The sequence below is a fragment of the Mangifera indica genome, unplaced genomic scaffold, assembly GCF_011075055.1.
Source record: "Mangifera indica cultivar Alphonso unplaced genomic scaffold, CATAS_Mindica_2.1 Un_0066, whole genome shotgun sequence".
Classification (NCBI taxonomy): Eukaryota; Viridiplantae; Streptophyta; class Magnoliopsida; order Sapindales; family Anacardiaceae; genus Mangifera; species Mangifera indica.
This window is the reverse complement of record NW_025401158.1, coordinates 77,870-101,207: the sequence shown is the minus strand read 5'-3', so window position 1 is coordinate 101,207 and position 23,338 is coordinate 77,870. Positions and strand designations below refer to the sequence as shown.

At 32.1% G+C, this 23,338-nt stretch overlaps 2 protein-coding genes across 4 annotated transcripts in view; both read right to left on the bottom strand.

Moving 5' to 3' along the window:
- The window catches only part of LOC123207226 (putative disease resistance RPP13-like protein 1), a 49,460-nt gene that overhangs the window by 8,849 nt on the left and 17,273 nt on the right, over nucleotides 1-23,338 (bottom strand). The gene's annotated exons all lie outside the window — the stretch shown is intronic.
- LOC123207223 (putative disease resistance protein At3g14460) lies at nucleotides 15,497-21,438 on the bottom strand. The gene is made up of 5 exons (XM_044624530.1): nucleotides 20,943-21,438; nucleotides 17,166-20,868; nucleotides 16,383-17,070; nucleotides 15,857-15,953; nucleotides 15,497-15,620 (listed from the first exon to the last, which is right to left on the bottom strand). Coding segments are annotated over exons 1-3 (4,200 nt in total). The 3' UTR covers nucleotides 15,497-15,620; nucleotides 15,857-15,953; nucleotides 16,383-17,069.

Below are 23,338 nucleotides of genomic sequence, written 5' to 3'. Positions count from 1 at the left end.
TTATTTTTTTAAATATTATTATTAGATAAATATTTTATATTTAATTATATCTGAAATTTTTAATGAAAATTAATTTATAGATAAGTATTTGAATTTTTTAAAATTTGATGATAAGTCTTTTAGATTTTTTGGCCTAAAAAATTTCCCGATAATTTAACGTTTGGCGGACCCTTCGCAAGCACTTCTCCGATGCATATTCAAAATCATTAGGGATGCGCATAGTTTTGTATAAATGATAAAATTGAATTGAATTATTTAAAAATTATAATTTAATTTGTTTTAATTTAAATTAAAAATATTTTAAATCATTTTTTTTATTTAAGGTGATTTTCATCCTAAATCAAATTATAAATCATTTATTTTAAAATATATATATATAATTATATTTGACAAAATTTTTTAATAAATAATTAGATATACAATTTATTTATTTCATATTCATTTTGTCATATATATATATATATATATATATATATATATATATATATATATATATATATTTATATATTTATTTATTTATATATTTATATATATATATTTATATATATATATATATATATATATATATATATATATATATATATATATATATATATATATATATTTATATATATATAGTATGAGGAATGTTATTTGTACAAACTTTTAATACGTAATTTGAATACAAATATGATATATCATCATGCGATTGAGTATTATTTTATTTTTAATTTAAAATCATCTAATCACACAATGACACATGTTTTATGTACCTAAATTATGTATCAAAAGTGTTTATATATTGTTTTATTTTATATATATTAATAAATTATTTAAAACTGTTTTTTCCAGTTTGATGTAAAAAAACTCTCAAATTGTACCAAATCGAACCATGCACACCCCTAAAAATTACACTTTTGATAATGCAACTTACCTTGACTAGTACTAGTTACCTACTTTGTGTTGTTAGACAAAGCTAATTCATTTGGACAATGAAGGTCTAGACAAAAATTTTTACTCTTCGTCTGAATTTTGTCAAATCCAGACATCATCAATCAGACGAAAAACACCAAAGGAAGAGATATTATCAAAAGGGAGAAAGATCAATCATCGTTTACTGGGAAATCGTTACTGAAATTTGAAAACCTAAGTTTTGGGAAAAATGTCACTTTTGAAACTTAATTTTAGGAAGAAATAGTTAGTTTTCCAAATTAAGGGGGTAGAGTGATATTAACTCTTATTTTTTAAATATTATTATTATATAATAATTTTTTTAATTCTATTTAAAATTTTTAATAGAAATTAAACTTATAAACAAATGATTGAATTTTTGAAAGCCGAACGATAACATTTTGAGATTTTTTGGCCTAAAAAATTTCCCAAAAATTATATGCTTGGGTGGCCTCTTCGCAAGCACTTCTCCATTGCATATTATATAATAGCTGCAGTCTCTCATGTCCATATTATTCTTTAACCGGGACAAATGGAAACCAACTCTAATTTGTTTGATCGATGATCGCATGGCCTCTATTGAAATTTGAAATGGCTTTAATTATTTTAGTGATATCACTTTGAAAGTTGAGGTCTTCATTGGGCATGCAATATAATATATAAATTAAATTTGATTTTTTTATGTTGCAGGTGATAGTCTTGAGACTCTTGACTCTTAAATATATGTAGAGCCTTCTAAGTTTATCTCTAGGGAAATTAAATTAATTACCCATTTTATCTTTTATTAAGCAAAAATGTCTATTTTTCTTATTCTTAAGCAAAAAAGCCCTACATGTTTTTTAAATTATCAAAACTACTCTTCACTACATCTATATAAATCCTCTCACTCTTACGCTCATTATATACATTTCCCATATCACTCACATACTCACTTTTACTCTCATTTTTACTCAATATCAATTATTATGGGTTTTTTCGGAAGAAAAAAGTTCATATTTCTAAATTCAAATTGAAAAAAGTCAATCTGTGAAAAAAAAAAGGTATTTATATGAATCTTAACTTAAAACTTAATTTTAATTGTTAAATCTAGTTTGCATGTCATTTAAAGGGGACATTTAGATATTTGGTAATAATTTAAGGGTTAAATGAAATGTTAGAAAAATATAGGGATAATTTGATATTACACAATGTATGAAGGATTTAAATAAAATGTTAGAAATAGATAGATGTATTTCGATACAAAACAATATATGTGAGTGTTAAATGAAATGTTAGAAAATTATAAGGAGTAAAAGAAATGTTAGAAAATTATTGGGGGTGTTTTGATATTAAACATTATAAGAAGGTTTTAAATAAAATATTAAGAATAGATAGAAGTATTTTGATACAAGATAACATATAAGGGTGGTAAAAAAATATTAGATATTTATAGGGGTTAAATAAAATGTTAAAAAATATGAGGGTATTTTAATATTAAATATTGTAAGACAGTCTTAAATGATATGTTAAGAGTAGATAGATGCATTTTGATATTAAACTTTTTTATACGGTTTTAAATGACATGTTAGAAATAGGTAGAGATATTTTGAGAAATTAGAAGTGGTATATATATATATATATGGTTATTGTAGATTCTTTTCTTATAAATGTTTAATTTTTCCCAAAAAAATTGCCATTGCAGAATTAATAATTAAAATGACTGATCATGCGTCTATTCGTTTCCAAGGAGAATGAATTCAACGTGATGACAACATAATGAAGTATGTTGGAGGATGTAAACAATTTATTAAAATTCCCTCCGAAACAACATTTGAGGGATTTATTCAACTTTTGAGTGAGCATTGCGATCTTGATCCAATCAAAAACCACCTTCAAGAATCTATGAAACCTAGAAAAATTGAGCTCAATTACCTAGTACAAATCCAAAATGATGAAGATGTCCAAGGTCTTATTGACATGTCTCAATACTTCAAATAATGTATTCTTATTTTTGTTACATGTACTTGATCAAAGGATAGGAAGAAGAAAAAGAAAAAGAAAAAGAAAAATAAATTGAAAAAGTGAAAAAAAAGAATATGATTTGAAAGACTTAATTGATTTCAGTAATGACGTATTGTATATTACAAATGAATGGGCTCGTGGAGAGAAAGATAGAGTTCTTAACTAGGGTGACTTTGAGAATAATGAGATAACTGATATTCCTCTTGGTAAGGCGGAGTCTAATGATATGTCACCTGTTACTATTGGTATAAATAGTTTGCAGGTTAAAGATCCTATTATGGGTAGTGGAAATTATTCAAGGCTATTTTTTGACAATGTCCCCATTGATCCGTTTAGATAGCTTTCTGATTTTCCTTCACAACCATCAACATCGTCAAGTGGTACAAGATTGATTCGAGAAGCTTGGTGATATTTTTCATAACAAACAACACTTGAAAGATGTTGTGGACCAATTTTCCTTAGAAAAAGGATTTCAATATAGAGTATAGAAGTTTGACATAGGGCGATGAAAGCTTAGTTGTTATGATGAAAAATGTCATTGGTATCTATCAGCCACTAAAGTCAAATCCAGTGAAGTTTTCCAAATAGGTAAAATGAATCCAACTCACACGTGTTCAGTTGATCAAATAATGCCACATCACCGACAAGCTAGGGCCCGAGCTTTAGATCAATTAATGAGGTCAAAGTTTTTATTGATTGTTCAAATTTATCAGCCTAAAGAGATAATTGTCAACATCACTGACCAATATAACATTGACATTTCATATTCATAGGCTTGACGGGCAAGAAATTGAGTTTTAAATTCACTGAAGAGCTCATCGGAAGAATCATTTATGCCCTTACCAAATTATTCCTATAATTTAAAGCATGCAAATCCGAAAAGTGTGACTGCTATTGAAACGGATGATGAACATTGATTTAAGTATTTTTTTCATGGCATTGGGATGTTTTGTTCATGCATTTAGACAATATTTTCAACCCGTTATTTGCATCGATGTTACTTTCTTTAAAGGTCGATACCTCGGTCATTTATTCCTTGTGGTAGGTCCCGATGGCAATAACTAAATATACCCAATTGTTTTTGGTGTTGGTAAAAAAGAAGATCATGACAAATGATATTGATTTCTCAGGAAGGTTAAAGAATACATCAATGAAATCTCTAAGTTGGTGATAATCTTATATCAACATCATGTTATATACTCTACAATGGCTAAAGTCTTTCCAGATTGCCATCATGGGTGTTGTTGCCATCACCTTTTGTGTAACATGCGATCAAAGTACAAATGCAACTCAAAGGTAAAATTTGTATTTCGTTTAAGATTTTATAAATTTTGATAATGAAGTTCTTATATTATTTATAACCTTGCACGTTGCATGTTTATATTGGAAAGTCACAAAATCATATATAAAAATAGATTTGGGTGATTTTCAAACTGAATCAAAGTATAAATCGTAATTTTTTAAAATAATATATTTATAACTGTATTTGACAGAATTTTTTAATAAGTAATTAGGTATACATTTTATTTATTTCATATTTATTTTGTCTTTTTTATATGTATATTGTATAAAAAATGTTATTTATACACATTTTTGGTATATAATTTGGGTACAAAGATGAGAAGTCATCATACGATTAAAAGTTATTTTATCTTTAATTTAAAATCATTCAACCACATAATGACACATATTTTGTATACTTAAATTATATACCAAAAGTATGTACGTATAATTTTATTTTATATATATATGCCTTTCGAATCTAATATAAAGTAAATGATCTAAAAACGTTTTTTTTAGTTTGATTTTAAAAAACCTCTCCGACTATATCAAATCGAACTATGCACACTCCCAGTACTAGCTACCTACTTTGTGTTGTTAGATGAAGTTGATTCGTCTGGATGACGAAGGTACAGACAAAAATTTTGACTCTTAGTTTGGATTCTATTGAATCTATACATCATCAATAAGAGAAAAAGCACCAGAGAAAAAGACATCACCAGAAGGAAGAGAAATCGGTTGTCATTTGTTAGGAAATTGTTGGTGAAATTTAAGACCCTAGGTTGGGGGAAAAATATCACTTTGAAAACTTATTTTTTGAGAGAAATGGTTAGTTTTTTAAATTTTTTTTATTTTTTTAAATATTATTATTAGATAAATATTTTATATTTAATCATATTTAAAAATTTTTATAAAAATTAATTTATAAATAGGTATTTAAATTTTTTAAAATTTGATGGTAAGTCTTATAGATTTTTTGGCCTAAAAAATTTCCCAATAATTAAACATTTGGGTTGACCCTTCGCAAGCACTTCTCCGTTGCATATTATATAATCGCTATAGTCTCTCATGTCCATATTATTATTTAATGGGGACAAATGGAGACCAACTCAAACTTGCTTGTTCGATGCATCTCATGGCAGCCATTGAAATTTGAAATGGCTTTAATTATTTTAGTGATATCACTTTGAAAGTTGAGTTCTTCTTTGGGCATGCAATATAATATATAAATTATATTTAATTTTTTTTATGTTGCAGGTGATAGTCTTGAGACTCTTGGACTCTTGAATATGTGTAGAGCCTTTTAAGTTTAGGCATCACTCAAGTAGGTTTGGTTTTATTTTACAATGTCTTTATTAATATTTTATTTTAAATTGAATATATGCAAAAAATTGTCCATTTGTCTTTTTATGTTTTCTATATTCTAAAAGTGATTAAATATTTAGTGATGTTTTATATGTGAATAACTATTACTTTTATATACAAAGAATAGCGTGCACTCAATCAAGTCTGAATAGTATTTAACTAAAGTTCAATTCGATTATTTTAAGAGAAGCTTGATCTCTTCAAACTGGTGAGATTTTCATTTGCGTTCGAGTTTTAAACAAGTTTGGTTGGCTTAAACTTGGTCAAATTACATTTTTTACTCTTTAATTATTAAATTATTCTTTTAATCTTATAATTTACATATTTATTAATTACCTTCTACATTACAAACATAAATAAGACTTTAATGGTTTAAGTGTCATAATTTAAACTTTTGTGGGCTTATTGATATTTTATTCAAACTAACCCATGAGATCATGAGTTTATCAAGTAGACCATCTTCAAGCTCGAGCTCAGCTCAAAAGCCAAACTTGAGTGGCTCAAGCTCAAACTCGGCTTGTTTAGGCTCAATTTATACTCATGATTCACATATATAACTTTGTATAAAATATTTCGCATAAACTCTTTATAAGTAGGGGTGATGCAACACCCCTCTCTATAAATGTTGTCTTTTAGAGAAAAGTATTACTAATGTTAACTATGAGGGCATTCATTTTTATGAAAGTGAAGTGTATACGAATAAATAAATTGAATCACAAAGTGAAATGTAACATGGAAATGTAATAACTTTCCAAAGATAATGCCTTTAATGTTTTCAGCTCTAAGAGCAAAAAAAAAAGAACCATGCTACTCAAGTATCGACACCACTTTTAACAATTGGCCAAAGAGTTTTTAGGCGATTCATTCTTTATAGAACTTCAAATTTGTCCTTACGATCATAATTACCACAAATGTAAGAAAAATACCGAATAACAATTGGCAATGGCTTCATTGGTTCACTGCAAACATAAAAATTCATTTTAAAGAAAATTTAGAATTAAAATGGATTCAATAGTCTGAGTGTGTAAAGTGAAAATGACATATTTGTCATTTTATATGGACATACTTTGTTTGATGACCCCAAACCCTTTCTTTGGGGTGAAAAAGGTGGAATTTTATTTCAGTCAAATTTTAGATTTAGTCATCACTCCTACAATTTTTCAATAAAATTGATCTTGAAATGTCCCATTGCTCTTTTCAAATACGGTGCGAGGTGTTGACGTGATTCATTTCCACGACCCTATTTGCCCCACGTATTACATCCATTTGGGAGACTTGATCTCTGTGTTTTTTGGTTTTAGAGAGAAGTAGAAAACTCATATCTTTTTCATGTGTGTGAACGAAAAAATTATTATTATTATTATTATTATTGGGAAGAGACCGTTTTTGGACAATTTATACATATCCAACTACCCTCCAACTCCCTTCTAATAACTGCCCTTGGCAGTTAAATTAAATCGAATCAAGTTAATCTGTCATGGGTGGACCTAGACCCATTATCTCTCACTCACACATGATAGAAGACTCAAACCAAATACTTACCCACAAAAATCTCATACGGTCATACGTTTCATACTTACAAATATGTCGTGTGATCTCATGAGCAACTAGCACTTGAAAGCTAAATACTATGCATCTATTAGGAATAACATAGTTGTTTCAATCCAAATAAAAACAAAATAAAGTTTTAGATTCGTAGCACCCTAAACTTACTTGATAACACTGACTCCTTTTAATCTTTTATTTATAATTGTGTTATTTTCCTATGTATCCATGATCAAGTTCATTCTTTCATATGAGTGACATCATCGATTGATCAATAGACACATGTAATATATATAAAAGTCTTCCTCTTATACTCGAAATTCACAATTTAAACTTAATTTTTTTTTGTTATGTTCCATAAACCGAATCATGTGTGGCCATAGGTGTCAATCTAAGATAGCAACACTAAGAGTAAACATTGAGCAACAGTAAAGAGTCAAAGGTAGCAATATGAGGTAATCCTCATACAGTCTTACACAGTGAGGGAGAAAGGATTAATTCTCTCACTACTCTAACTGGTTGTCTTACTTGTACACACATGGTATGAACCATGTGCTACAATGTGTATTTTCTCAAATGTCATTCATAACACTGCACAAATCTTAGTTCAATTGCTATATCGAGCGTCTAACCTAAGTTCTTAATCATCTTCACATCTACAGGTATGTATCCATATTAAAAGCTCACATCTAACATTCATAAGTTATTTGGTATGAGGAATCCAAATTGATCATTTTCAAATGTATCTATCCATGACTTCATCTTAATCACTCATCAAAGCGATATTTTAACTTCAATAAATCTTTTCTTGAGAAATTTGTCTCCCATTGGCGTGCTCTCTCAGTATTACTTTTTTCAAGAATAATGTCTCATCTTTGCATGCTCTCTTAGTGTCAAAGGCGATTGCTCGTATGAGTGAGCTAATCTCTAACTTGTATAACATTATAAGCTTGTTAAGCTAAAAACGATGTGTATGCAATGAAAACCCAAGAATTTCATACGCAAGTTAAAACATAAAATGAATTTAAATTTATGGTTTCCGATGTGCTTAACATAGCTTCCACGCTTTGGAAACAGTTTTCACATTCCCAAACGCATCAGAAAACATTGTTTACACATCGTCATAAGCTAAAATAAGGGTCTACATACCTTCATGAGTTCACTTAACGTTGCACGTGCTTTCACAAATCGAAATAAAGTCTGCATGTGGCTTCATGTGCCAAAATTGAGCAACACGTGTCATTGGTCAATCTTTGATCGTTGACTGATCAACTGACCTGAGTGGCATTGACTAGCTCCAGCTAACCCATTTGACTATAAAAGTTTACCAGTTGACCAACAGGTAGACAACCAGGTTTTTTCAACCTAATTTTGACCAAATTCTACACAATAAACCCTAGAATTTTGTTCGTCAAATCGGTCATCTTCCGACAATTTTCCAATGATAAAACACTAGTCGTAGGTTTTTCTTGTACCAACGACAACCTCTAACTTCACTGGATTTCGACGATACGGTGACTTGAAGAACACATCATTGGTCACAATTTTTGGCTTGATTTTTGTCAAATTCGATGTAATTGGAGTCAATTTTTATTTTAATGCATGCAATATAATTCCATACAATCATCCAATATGTTTCCCATCACCAATTTCATGCAATTTGGCCGGACTTAATTTGTGCTGAAAATTCAAATTATAATAAAAAATTCTAATTCTAATTTCTGCAGAATACATAATTCAATTCACAGAACACATGACATATTCGCAACCTACGCTCTGATACTAACGTTTGAAATAATTAAACATGTCCAATCAATATTTTGTGAATTATAGTAAATAGAAATTTGAGTACCCGGATTCAAATTTTCGATGAAGCCATTCAAATACAATGCGAGGTGGTTACGTGAGTCATTTCGTCGACCCAATTTGCTCCACGTACTACATTTATTTGGGAGACTTGATCTCTGTGTTTTTTGGTTTTAGAGAGAAGTAGAAAACTAATATCTTTTTCATGTGCGTAAATGGAAAAATTATTATTATTATTGTTGGGAGGAGACAGTTTTTGGACAATTAATAAGTGTTTAACTCCCTTCTAATAACTGCTCTTAGCAGTTAAATTAAACCAAATCAGGTCAACCCGTCATGGGTGGACTTAGACCCAATAGTGAAAATTGGAATTCGATTGGACTAAGATTTGTTTAGAATTATGTTAATGATATATATTCAAGTTATGTTCCTTCTATTAATTATTCTCCCCATTTATTTTTTTATGAGCACATACTAGTAGCTTTGGAAGGGGAGAATGATGCCCACAATCTTTTAGATGTTTTAGGACAAAATGACATCTAGTGGACAATGTTGTTTTGGGAACCTTACTTATAATTCTTTTGGTAATGACCTCAAAGGCTGAACTCTTCTAGTGTGCAAAAAACGTTAATCTTTGTGTACAGTTCTGAGCCTTCAAGTGTCTAGTTATTGTTATTCAGTTGTTTTGTGAGAGGAGGTTTCATGAAATTATTAATGTACATTGTTGTTGGACTTGTTTATCAATTTGCTTTCGGTCGGGCTATTCAAGTTAATACCTACCCTAATCATCACTTCATCATTAGCCTATCGGCTTATGCCTCAAGGTAGCTCTTATGGTCTTACTATTAGAAGTTTTACAAGTGGAGATTAAGATCCTGGTTTACTGATGGACTCCTTGCTTTGATGCGATTTTATATTTTCCATCTAGTGGCATCTCATAATAATTTAATATTGTACTGCAAATTTGTTGGGCTCCTCCTTGGTCTATGAGGTCACTCTCTTGAGCGAAACAAACAAATACAGAGACGACAACCCTGCTCTGATGCGATAATGAGGGCTTTAAGGATTCAACAAGAGTAATAATGATCCTCATTTCTTTTTCCATTGTCCGAGCTTGCATGTTAGTAGTTAACTACTGAATACGACACCAGGAATAATGGTATGAGCCTAAGAAGACTTTTGTTAAGATACCGTTTTTTTTAAGAAGGGCCGTGACATTTTCACTAGAACCAAAATCTCAAAATATTACATGGAGTTCTTCACTTTCTTGTTGCAGCTTGCATTTTATACATTTCTTTTTTATATTTCATCTCCCATATATTGCTTACATGGCCAATTATTACAAAATAATATTGATGTTACTGTCTTTTTCTTTAATGTTTGTGTATGTTGACATTACAATATAATACTGTTTATTTTTAGGGTAAAAATGCTGAGAGGAAGCCCGGGTGTGTTTATTTAGACATATTTCTTCACAATCTTGTTTGAGGCAGTAACTACCAGTGGAATGGGTGATAGTGATCAGTGATCACCATAATGGGAGCACCTAAGGTACTTGATGATTTATTCTAGCTTGTCGTTAGTAGGCCTATTCCTCATCATGAAATATAGGTTATTTTATATTGAACAATGCTATATGCATCCATGATATGTTATCATGTGATTAAATGACTCAAAATTGGGTATACATAGTTTAATTATTTTATATTAGCATGCAACATTGCTGGCTGCATAAAGTAGAATAACTTTAATTTTCTCTTTATGTTTTGATGAATCATGATTTCTAAGAAAAATTGAATATGTGAGATAGGAATGCTGAATGGTAGAATTCATGAGAACTGGTCATGTCTGTTGTATGTCCCCTGACAATAGCATTGGCCAGAAGAGAGCCAACAGAGAGGGATAATTGTTGAGATGTTGAACCAGAAGATAGAATTCAAATTTAGAAGTAATTTGGCTGAACTGAAAGGAAGAAGAAAAATTGAAGATCAGATTTTTCAGAAGAACATAGACCATGAAAGAAACTGATGATTACCCTCATTCAATGATGAAGGATTTTTATACATATATATATATATATATTTTATATGATACAAGCTTTTACACCATGCTTTAATAAATGTCAGTCATACTTAATATAGTAAAAAGCTTCCAAAATATCCTTTAAAGCAGGATCATCATACATTTTAAACAAAACACAACTGATTTTTAACTATTACAGCTGACTTGGATTATTTAACAAAAAAATACGAACAAGCTCAACTTGCTAACACTCCTCCTTTGAGCTGTTTGGCACAAATCCAAGTCTCATTCTAAGTAACTCAAATTGAGTTTTAGGAAGTGCTTTAGTCATGATATCGGCTAATTGTTCTTTAGAGCTGCAATGCATCAAAGTTATTTCCTAAAGTTTCACAGCCTCTCGGATTACGTGATATTGGACATTGATGTGTTTTGTTCTTCCGTGAAGAACTAGATTTTTTGTGATAGCAATGGCTGCCTTGCTGTCTACATATATGGTGACACATCTTTGTTGATCTTGATTTAAATCAGTAAGTAATTTCATCAACCATTTGGCCTGGTTTGTTGCACTACAAGCTGCTACATATTCTGCCTCAGCAGAAAATTGAACAATGACATCTTGTTTCTTTGAATTCCATCAAAACACAACACTTCCAAAAGAGAAACAATAGCTTGAAGTACTCTTAAAGTCCTTCAAGCTTCCAGTCCAATCACTGTCCGAGTATCCCAACAGATTACTGCTTTCTTGTGTTGAATACCAGAGGCCAAAATTTTTAGTTCCCTTTATGTATCTGAGAATTCTTTTGGCAGCACACATGTGATTTTTTCTAGGTGATTACATGAACCTTGACAGAAAAGATGTGGGAAACATGATATTTGGCTTGGAAGAGCATAGGTATAACAAAGAACCAATTAGGCTTCTATATACAGTAGCTTCAATTTTCATATTTGATTTAGCTTCTTTGAATTTTTCATTCACCACCAAAGTAGAGACAGGTTTACAATGCTCCATGTGAAACTTTTTAAGAAGATCATGCACATATTTTCTTTATGAAATGAAAATACCATTTATTTTCTGATCTATCTCCATACCTAAAAAATATTTCATTTTACCCAAGTCAGTCATGTCAAACTCCCTTTTCATGCATTCAGTAAATTTCGCTACTGAACTTAAGTCTCCTCTTGTCACTAGGAGGTCATCAACATACAATAAAACAACCAATACCAAGTGATTCCTTTTTTTCATCACATATAGGGTGGATTCATTCAAGCTACACTCAAATCCTTGATCCAGCAAATAGGAATAAATTTTGCAATACCAAGCCTTGGGGGCTTGCTTAAGGCCATAAAAGGCCTTATGTAATTTGTATACTTTTCCTTCCTGACCTAGTATTTTAAAGCCATCAGGTTGTTCAACAAAGATGTCTTCATTTAGAACCACATTTAGGAATGCTGATTTAATGTCCAAGTGATAGATTTTCCATTTCATATTTGTAGCCAAAGCAATTAACATTTTAATTGTATCATACCTGGCCACAGGTGCAAATGTATCAAAGAAATCTATCCCAAGTTGTTAAAGATATCCTTTTATAACTAATCTAGCTTTAAGTTTGTTTATGGAACCATTTGGATTGTACTTGGTTCTATAAATCCATTTTACTCCTATAACATTATGATTTTCAGGTCTATCAACCAAGCTCCAAGTTGCATTCTTGTTAATCATTTCTAGTTCTGATTCCATGGCTGTTTTCCACCCTTCTTGACTCACTGCATCATCAAAACAGGTAGGTTCAGTGATAACACCATTAATTGTTATTATTTTGATTTATAATTCCCTTATGTTGTGTGAAAATTTAATTCAATCTAATGGAATTACTTATCTTTTTGCATTTAGGAAGCTTTGAATATTTTTAGAATAAGTTGGGCCAAAAAGATGAAAAAACTGGAGCAGACCTATAAATCTAGAAATTTCGTGATGTTAACTAGGTGTGGGCATGTGAAAGACGAAAACAGAATGCGAAAATAAAATCTGGACGTCCAGATCAGCTGCAAGGGTCCATTAAGTATCAAGATTTGCTTCCTAGAAAATGGATAATTTTTGGCTGGAAAAGAGGATTAATTGAGATAGATAAGGAAGGATATTTTTGGAGTAAGGATATATATCTTTTCCTTTCTTTTTGGAAAGATATGTATCACTTTGCTTGGTTGGATTAGGAGATTAGGATTGATTTCAATTTCCAAATTTTTAGTAGGAAGATAATATATATACTTTTATTTTTATTAGAGAATTATTCACCATTGTAATTAGAGAATTAGAGAGCAAAACATGGTTTACAATGGCTGAATAATTTCTCTTGCTTGAAGGGATCTGAAACCAAGGAACTACAATGATTGTGAGATTTAATTTTGTTCTTTAATGCATCTTTTTAATTGTTTGAGTATTGATTATCTTTCTGAATTATTTTTCATGATTGTGTTGGTTGATTTCTAAAGCACGCGATTAGTTTATCAATTAATATAATCTACGACTAGTTTAGATGTTGAATCCGTAATTGTTCAATCCATCTAATCGAAGTAGCAACTAAGTTTATCGTTTGCTGCGTCAGAAACTATAAATCCTAGGAAAATAATTAACTAGATTAAATGCAACGTCGTACGCTTGTGTTGTCTTGCTTCGTTGGCCTTTCTAATTCGTAATGCTATTGCTTAATTAAATTCGAGATCGTATCCGAATTATTAATCAATAAGGGTTAATTAGAATACATATTTTTAGTTAACTAATTGTAAGGAATGACGGGTTAATTTAATACCACAACGAATATTTGAATAATTAATTTGATATTTTCTTTCGATGATCAATCGTAGTTCCAATGGTGGATGTGACCGAAGACCAAGGTTTGTTAAATTGATTTATTCCTTTTAGATTATTTTACTGAATTTTTATTTATTGTTTTTTATTATAATTTGCATTCACTTCAAAACCCCCCCTTTATTTCTTTGTTTCGATTTATTTGTAACGACATACTAATCAAAGCTCTTCGAGGAACGATCTCTACTTTCCTTTACTACATTTTTGTTGTAGTAATTCAGGATTTTAATTTGGGTGTCAACGACAGCACGTACCCATTCAGCAACTGCCACATTGCACCTACTATAAACTTCATTTAAAGATCTCTATCTAGTTGCAGGAATTTCTTTTTCATCACTTGAGAAAAATTCAATTGGTGCAAAATTCCCTCATCCTTGCAGAAGGAATTAAATTCTTTAGAAGTGTACTTTGATCCATTGTCAGACCTGAGTACCTTCAACTTGCAATCTGATTGTTTTTCAACCTCTGCTTTTAACACTTTGAATTTACTTAAAACTTCAGATTTTTGCTTCAGAAAGTAAATCCAGGTGAGCCTTGAATAGTCATCTATGAAAATCAGAAAATACCTATTTCCATTCAAAGAAGGGGTGCTCATAGGGCCACACAAGTCTGAGTGAACTAGCTGAAGTTTTTTAGAGGCTTTAGAGGTGTTGCTTGAGAAAGGAAGTTTGGTTTGTTTTCCTAGCTGACAAACTTCACAAATTTTGTCACATTCACTCATAGCAGGTAAATTTTGAACTATATGTTGAGAATGCATCTTACTCAATGTAGTGTAATTAAAATGGCTAAGTCTTTTGGGCCAAAGAGTGGAATTCACTTCATTGAGTTGATAAGCATTATAGCCAGTATGTCTCCAATTAATGCTAAAGTTTTTATCATGCATTTCTACAATCATTAATCTATTTCCTTCAGGATCAACTATAACACATGCTTTATTTTCAAAATGCAATGCATAACCCTTCTCTAACATTTGAGCAACACTTAATAAGTTATGATTGATTTGAGGAACATAAAGAACATCATTGATCACCTTAATGCTGTTGGAGACTCAATGAGGACTGCACCTTTTCCTTTTACATATAGCAGTTCACCATTTCCGATCTTCGCTTTGGACGTGTAAGTGCAGTCAAGCTTCACCAATAGATCGTTGTCATATGTCATATGATTTGAACATTGCCCCTCCAGGACCAACGAGTTTTCTAAAGTTGTACCACAACAACATAGAACTATTATGAGATGAAGCTGGAAGAAAAAAGGTAAAACCAAAGCAAATTAACAAGAGAAGGCTGAATTATACTCAAATATCTGGATGTCGTCCTGCTAGGTAAGTGGCAGTTTAATTTCAACAAGTATTTTTGTCTCGACACAGACAAGGATGTGTTCACAACCATACTAATAACTTATACGGTCAAAACTAAAAAAGTATGAAGGTGTGGGACAATGTGCTTACGTTAGGAAGGGAAATTTTGTGCCTCTGCAATCACAACCTCCTTTCAGTAAAGAAAAATCTAGTGCCTTATCAATCACATAAAGCCTCATTTAGTATATATGTGAATTCAAACACATAAAGGTATTCAATCGTCATACCTCAAAGAAGTTCACAAAATTACCTTTCATACACCTCATTTCAAAGGGAATTAATGCAAACCCAACTGTATAAATAAAAAAATAATATAAAATTAGTTGTTATTCATACACAAGGCATCATAGTACTGAGCCAAATGAAATGAAACAAGAAGAAATTATCAGTAATTTGAGGAAGCCTAGGTACGTTAGTCTAGATCAATTATGTTATCTGGGCTTCCTGTCATTAATTTTTTTCCCAAAAAATAAAACAACACAGCATTATAACGTAAGTTTTCACATGAACATTCAAAGAAAAAGACAGGAATTAACTTCTCAAAATTTCACAAAGCATTGCAATCAAAATTTCAAACCATATAGGAGTACCGCTTTTTGATTTTAGAGGAAAGATGTATATATGGAAAATACACATACACTGTTTTAATACCTTGCAATTTATAAATTTGAGGTCATTACCTGAAAGAATTAAAAGTTGTACTCCATATGTGTGGTTACCAAAAAGACATCATCCACTAGATGTTACTTCCCAAAAGTAATAGATGCAAGCGAAATCCTGAAGAAGAAAAATTTATGAGACATTCTATAGAAGGAATAAGTGAACTCATGAAGGAAATGAACCTCATTTAAAACATGAGACAAAATTGACATATCAATCTACCAATATGAAGCTGTATAGAAAGTTTTTAGCTCATTCAGAATGTAACAACACTTTTTCTTTTTGGTGGAATATGAACACTTATTTACATTCAGTTTAGGCTAGAAAAAGGGCCATTCATTTTGTGCAGAGAAAATAGAAAATTAGTAACAACAACAATTAGAGAAGTTAAGCAGAAAAGAAATTGAAGACACAATACATAAAGTCTTACTGTCTTAGCAATAATATGCTTTCGTAAGGATGGGCAAGAAAGCACCAGAAACAAGACTTTTTGGTACATACTTTGATTCATAAAAAAGTTGTTGTTCAAATATTTCTTTGTAGTACCTTTCACCAACTACAGCCTATATAAAGATCAATCAGGCAAAGTGGCTAACTTCCGGAACAGAGATGAAAGCAGCGCCTGGGAGAATGCCTTCCAGAACAGAGATGAAAGCAATGCAATGCAGCAAAGCCTGTGAACTGGTACTGCGATGTTCTAACAGATATAACATATTATTCCTCAGAGATCTGGATAGCAAGATAATATACACTTTTATTACCTGACCTCAAATGTGTTTGGCATCCTATCCTGATAGTTCATAATATTGGAACTCAGCTTCTCAAACCATCTGTATGCCATCTATGGTACAGTTGGAAAAAAAAAAATCAAAATTACAATGAAAAATTTAAATGAACAAGATATTAAAAATATATCACTAATTATCTACCCCTAGCAGCATCTTCTTGACAATTCAATATATCAAATATCACCCTGTAAAATTACCTTAATAAACCACATGAAAAACAAAATATAAAAAAAAAATTATTGACACTTTCAACTGAAGTACAGCAAACTAATTAAATGACTAAAACGATCCAAATTTAAGCTGCAATATTTTATTCAGTTCAAATAATTTATGCTGCCAAGTATATTTGCTAAATACACAATACAGCCTACCATCCAGGTATCGGCACTGATAGATTGCATTGGGGAGTTGACCTTGTATCCTGCACGTATCACATAAGTCAAACTCTGTTACCATAAAAAATTGCGTCAATCATTGCTGCTAAAGTAGCTATATGGTTTATGTGTGAAAAACTAACATACCAAGAAGATAATGATCTTACTATGTATCGTAGATGAATTCATAATCTACTCTAACACGAGGAATGTCAGCAATCTTAGGCCACTCTTGTCCTTTATTCCTTCTGCACTGCTTTTTCAGCAAAGGACAATTATAAATATACAATTGCAGAAGTGAGGATGGCAAACTTTTCGGAAAGGATGACAACTCCGGGCAATCACTAATGGAAAGTTCTTGAAGTGACCTAAGGGTCTCAAAACCCCTAGATGATAAATATTTTAATTTCGGGAATCTTCTAACTGTCAGCTGAGTTAGAGAGGTCGGAAGCACCATATTCATTTCCTCTATTGGGAAAGAAATTACATCTGGGCATCCCCTAATCTCGAGGCTTCTTAGATGGGTGAGATTATGAAGACCCCACTCAAATAGTGACTTAAACAGATTGGCATCAGCAATTGAAAGTGAGGTTAGGTTGGTAGGAAAGCCTTCCATGGGAATGGACATAATACCTGGGCACTGCCATATTACTAATTGTTGAAGGCAGCTGAGATTGTGCAGGCCAATGGGTAGAGCTTCAAGTTTGTTACACCTCTCGATTGATAACACAGTTGAGTTGGTGTCGGGAAACCCTTCTGCAGGAAAGGAGACAAGACTCGGACAATCTTGTACATACATTGTATGGAGACTATTCAGATTACATATACCCTCAGGTATGAATTCAAGATTTTTGCAGTTCTTGATCTGGATAAACCCAACAAACATGCCTTTATCGAAGCTCTTTGCTATGGACTTTAACTTTGGACAATCAGCAATGTCCAGGTGTTTAAGTGCCTTAGGTAACAACCCCTCTGTTGACAAGATGATAAGCTCTGAGCAACCAGAAATCTCCAAGTGTTCAAGTGTTGCAGGTAACTGGTGTTGCAATAATTGGAGCTTCAAGCAATCCCGAATATCAAGGTGTTTCAGGAAAACAAATAATTGGTCCCTTGATGATAAGCAAGTGAGAGATGGACATTGGGAGACATACAAATACTTGAGAAGATTTGTCCTAACATTTCTATCATCCTCCTTGTGCACCAATGACATAGAAGAGGAGCAAGTGTAATTTTTATCATCCAACAACCCCTGCAATTTCTTACAATTTATCAAGGAAAGTTGTTTTAGAAACGGGGGTAGGTGACCTCTTGCAAGGAATGTTAGAGAGTGACAATCCTCAATTTGCAAGTTTTCCACGTGTACATCATTATTACTCATTCCCTCAAAAATGAATTTTAGAGAACTGCAAGTTCTAATCTTAAGTACACTCAAAGCAGAAAGAAAACTTGCTTCTGGAAATGAAACAAGGCTGTTACAATTTTCAATAGACAGTTCTGCGAGGGAAGTAAGGCTATGAAACCTTTCTGGTAGCTTCTGAAGACAAATGCTATTCAACCATGAATTTATGAGCCATTCACAGTTGACAATCTTTAGATGTTCTACTTTCTGAGACCCTTGAAGAAACCAGTTCTTAGTTTCTGAAATATTTGAAAGTGTCATAGACTTTAGTGACTTAAAGTCACCTGGACTACAAGCCACCATTCTTTTGCATCCAACTACTTCTAGTTCGTGGAGCGTGTGAAGGCTTGAGATTGAAACTACCAAGTGTCGACATTCATGAATCAAAAGTTTTTTCAATGAAGGGAGATGGTTGAACGAAACTACCAGCCGCTTGCACTCACGAATAACAAGCTTCTCTAATGAAGAAAGATGGCCAGGTAACTGGCCATAGAGCTTTGGGCAATCTAAGATGGAAAGCTCTTGCAAGCAAGTAAATACATTGACATGCTCGTTTTCTTTGATATGGTCCCAATACTCCCATTCTTGCAAATCCTCAAAACAAAGAGTCTCCAAAGATGGAAACAGTCTTGAGCAATTTTCCCCATAAATTTCCAAACCAATTCTCTTTATTCCACCCATGCCTTTGATGGTGAGTGCTTTAAGCAAGCTTAATTGCCCAAGTGATGGCATGGTTGTGCATTGTTCACAATTTTCCAATCTTAGGACCACCATGTTGGAGTATGATGGATCTCCGACCCAAGATGGAAATACCAGACCACCATAACATTTGATTGTCAGTTTGCTTAGATTTTTATGGGGCTGCAACATGTCAAGGACTTCTTTTTCTTTTGTCTTGTCTTGTGAATCATCATGTTGAGAACCCCATTCTAATACCAACACTTCTAGGTACTTCTTATCAGCTAAAATAGATCCTCGGAAGTCAAGAACTACATTCTCTAATCTTGAAATGCAAAGTTCCCCAGAGAGAAATTTTAAATTTTTCAGAACTTCTATACAAGATTGTTTGTCTTTGCCCACAACAAAATTAGATAACACATGAAGACCTTTCAAATTTTCCATTCCTAGAGGAATGTTTGCTAACTTCACTCCTGTAATGTCAAGGTAATAGAGATTGATCAAACTTCCAACGTTAGAAGACAACCTGATAAGTCGGGAACAATGTTTTAATATCAAACATTGCAAGTTAAATAATAAACTTGTTGATTCAGGTAAACTTTTGATCTCAGTATTAGAAAGATTGAGGTACCGTAGAAGTTTCAAATCTCCAATTGAATCTGGTAACGTGGTAATATAATAACTTTCCAAAGATAATGCCCTCAATTTTTTCAGCTTTGGTAGCAAATCAAAAAGAACCATATTACTCAAGTATCGACTATTACCACTTTTAACAATTGGCAGAAAGGTCCTTAGGTGAGTCATTCTATGTAGAACTTCAAAATTTTCCTTTCGATCATAATTACCACAAATGTAAGAAAAATACCGAATCTTATCAAATCTTTCTGAGATTAAAAAATCCTCTTCCAACTTAAAACTTCTTTTCACTGAAATCCTCCTGGCCAGACGGTTGAAAAAGCCATGCATTCTAAATTTAGAAGCATTGCTGCTTGATGGTTGAAATATTGACCTTTTAAGTAAAGCTTGAAAATATTCAACACCCACATCTTTCAATGTTTTTGTGCCTACAGATGGTGGATGGATCAGACCATCTGCCACCCATAAAATTACAAGTTCCTTCTCCTCAAATTCATAATCCTCATGTAAAATTGCACAGTAAGCAAAACACTCTTTTAAATACGAAGGAAGACGAGAGTAAGTTATTTCTAACACAGGGACAATTCTAGATTCATATAAATCATTGAATGTTCTGTCATTCAATCTGTTTTCCCACTCACTTCTGTCCTCAAAGCGTAACATGCCACCAAGAGTACTTGCAGCCAGAGGCAAGCCTCGGATCTTTTCAACAACTTTTTCTCGAATTAGTGGTGAAGTTCGTTGTGGATTAATGCCCCCAATTTCAGATGCATGCTCCTCAAATATAGCCAAGCAGGCATCTTTTGTTAGGAGATTCAAGTTATAACATTTACTCGGGCGCATTGCTACTTCAAAATCAACATTACATGCAGTAACAATTATTTTACTTCCTGCTGCTCCATCCTTGAAAGGACCAAAAAAGAAATCCCAAGCGTCAGAAGTCCCAATCCAGAAATCATCCAAGACAAACAAGCATTTTTTTCCAATTACAGCTTTTGCCAGTGCAATTCGCATTTCTTGTAATCCATAAGACGTGCAGGATGATAAAGTGATCTGCTGGAGAAGCCGCTTGTGAATTTCGTCAATTGTGATGCCAGAGGAGACATTTACCCATGCTGTGATGTTGAAACCTTCCAAAGCCTTGTCGTTGTAGACCTCTTGAAATCATTTGACTCCTCATTTAACACCATTTCAAGTATCTTTTCTTTATCCTCATCTCGGCCGTAAATACTAGACTGTGTAAGCAAAGATGTAGGGAGTGGTATTTTCTCAACAGCAATTGATGTCTCTTCATGAATCGGCCAGTAAAACGGCTTAAAGTTGAGTGATAAAACTTCGGATAACTTTTCAAATCGGCGAGTGATATCTATTAACTTGGTCACCATGTGGAGATTTGGAGTCGAATCAGTAAAACAAGCAGGGATAAAGCTACGCACCTTGCTAATGCTAAAACACCCTTTGGCCATCAGCTCACTCTCTAAAATACAAGTGGCAAGCTCATCCAGTACGTCATCCACATTATAGGCCAAGTCCAGTAAATCGTCCAGGCAAAAGTTCAGGTCCCCGTAGGATTGACACGTCTCCATATCGACGAGGACTGCTTCAATCTGCCTGTCCAGATGTGAAGCTACCCCCTGCCAACGTGAAAGATACAGGAAATCCCTGGACACCAGTCTGTCAATTATCCCTCGCAAAACACCAGTTAAACGGTACTCTTCCACGGCCATATGGAAATTGGAAAGACGACGACGATGAGAAAGACGATGAGAGAGCATCTGAAATGGAAAGGAGATTTGAAGACTGGAGTTCTCTAGCTGGAAATTGGCACCAGACACACTCCTTTGGAGACGTTGGGGTAAATTAGTCATTAAACAAAGTAGGGTCAAACTGAAATAACGATTTTTTACCCTTTTTACTTTAAATCTAATATAAAGTAAATGATTTGAAAACGTTGTTTTTTTCAGTTTGATTGCAAAAAAAACTCTCAAACCATCTCAAATCGAACTATGCACACTCCCAATACTAGTTACATGTTTTGTGTTATTAGATAAAGCTGATTCGTCTGTATAATGAAGGTATAAACAAAAATTTTGACTCTTCGTTTGGATTCTATTGAATCTACGCATCATCAATAAGAGGAAAAGCACCAGAAAAAAAGACATCACTCGGAGTGAGAGAAATCGGTTGTCATTTGTTGGGAAATTGCTGGTGAAATTTGAGATCCTAGGTTGGGGGGAAAATGCCACTTTGAAAACTTATTTTTTAAGAGATATTATTAATTTTTTAAATTAAGGAGATAAATTGATATAAACTTCTATTTTTCTAAATATTATTATTAGATAAATATTTTATATTTAATCATATTTAAAATATTTAACGAAAATTAATTTATAAATAATTATTTGAATTTTTTAAAGTTGGATGGTAAGTCTTTTGGATTTTTTGAACAAAAAAATTTCCCAGTAATTAAACGTTTGGGTGGACCCTTCGCAAGCACTTCTCCGTTGCATATTATATAATGGCTACAGTCTCTCATCATGTCCATATTATTATTTAATGGGGACAAATGGAAACCAACTCAAACTTGCTTGTTCGAGGCATCTCATGGCAGCCATTGAAATTTGAAATGGCTTAATTATTTTACTGATATCACTTTGAAAGTTGAGTTCTTCTTTGGGCATGCAATATAATATATAAATTATATTTAATTTTTTTATGTTGCAGGTGATGGTCTCGAGACTCTTGGACTCTTAAATATGTGTAGAGTCTTTTAAATTTATCTTTATATGTGAAAAGAGGCATCACTCAAGTGGGTTTGATTTTATTTTACAATGTCTTTATTAATATTTTATTTTAAATTGAATATATGCAGAAAATTGTCCATTTGTCTTTTTTTTTTTTTTTATGTTTTCTATATCCTAAAAATGATTAAATATTTAATGATGTTTTATATGTGAATAACTATTACTATTTATATACAAAGAATAGCTTGTACTCAATCAAGTCTGAATAGTATTTAACTAAAGTTCAATTCAATTATTTTAAGGGAAGCTTGAGCTCTTCAAATTGGTGAGATTTTCATTTACGTTTGAGTTTTAAACAAGTTTGGTTGGTTTAAACTTGGTCAAATTATATTTTTTACTCTTTAATTATTAAATTATTCTTTTAATATTATAATTTACATATTTATTAATTACCCTCTACATTACAAACATAAATAAGATTTTAAGGGTTTAAGTGTCATAATTTAAACTTTTTTTGGCTTATTAATATTTTATTCAAACTGAGCCATGAGCTCATGAGTTAATTAAGTCGACCATGTTTAAGCTCAAGCTCAGTTCAAAAGCCAAACTTGAGTGGCTCGAGCTCAAACTCGACTTGTTTAGCCTCAGTTTACACTCATGATTCACATATATATCTTTGTATGAAATATTTCGCATAAACTCTTTATAAGTAAAGGTAGTACAACACCCTTCTATAAAAGTATTGTCCTTCAAAGAGAGGTATTACTAATGTTAACTATGAGAGCATTCATTTTTATGAAAGTGAAACGCATACAAATAAATATATTGAATCATAAAGTGAAATGTAACATGGAAATGTAATAACTTCCCAAACATAATGCCC

Excerpts from the sequence above, each read along its gene's own strand:
- LOC123207223 (XM_044624530.1), bottom strand. The coding sequence starts at position 21,438 with ATGGCCGTGGAAGAGTACCGTTTAACTGGTGTTTTGCGAGGGATAATT. Across the intron at positions 20,869-20,942 it reads ATCTTTGCTTACACAGTCTA|AGGTCTACAACGACAAGGCT; the intron begins GTATTTACGGCC and ends AATGATTTCAAG.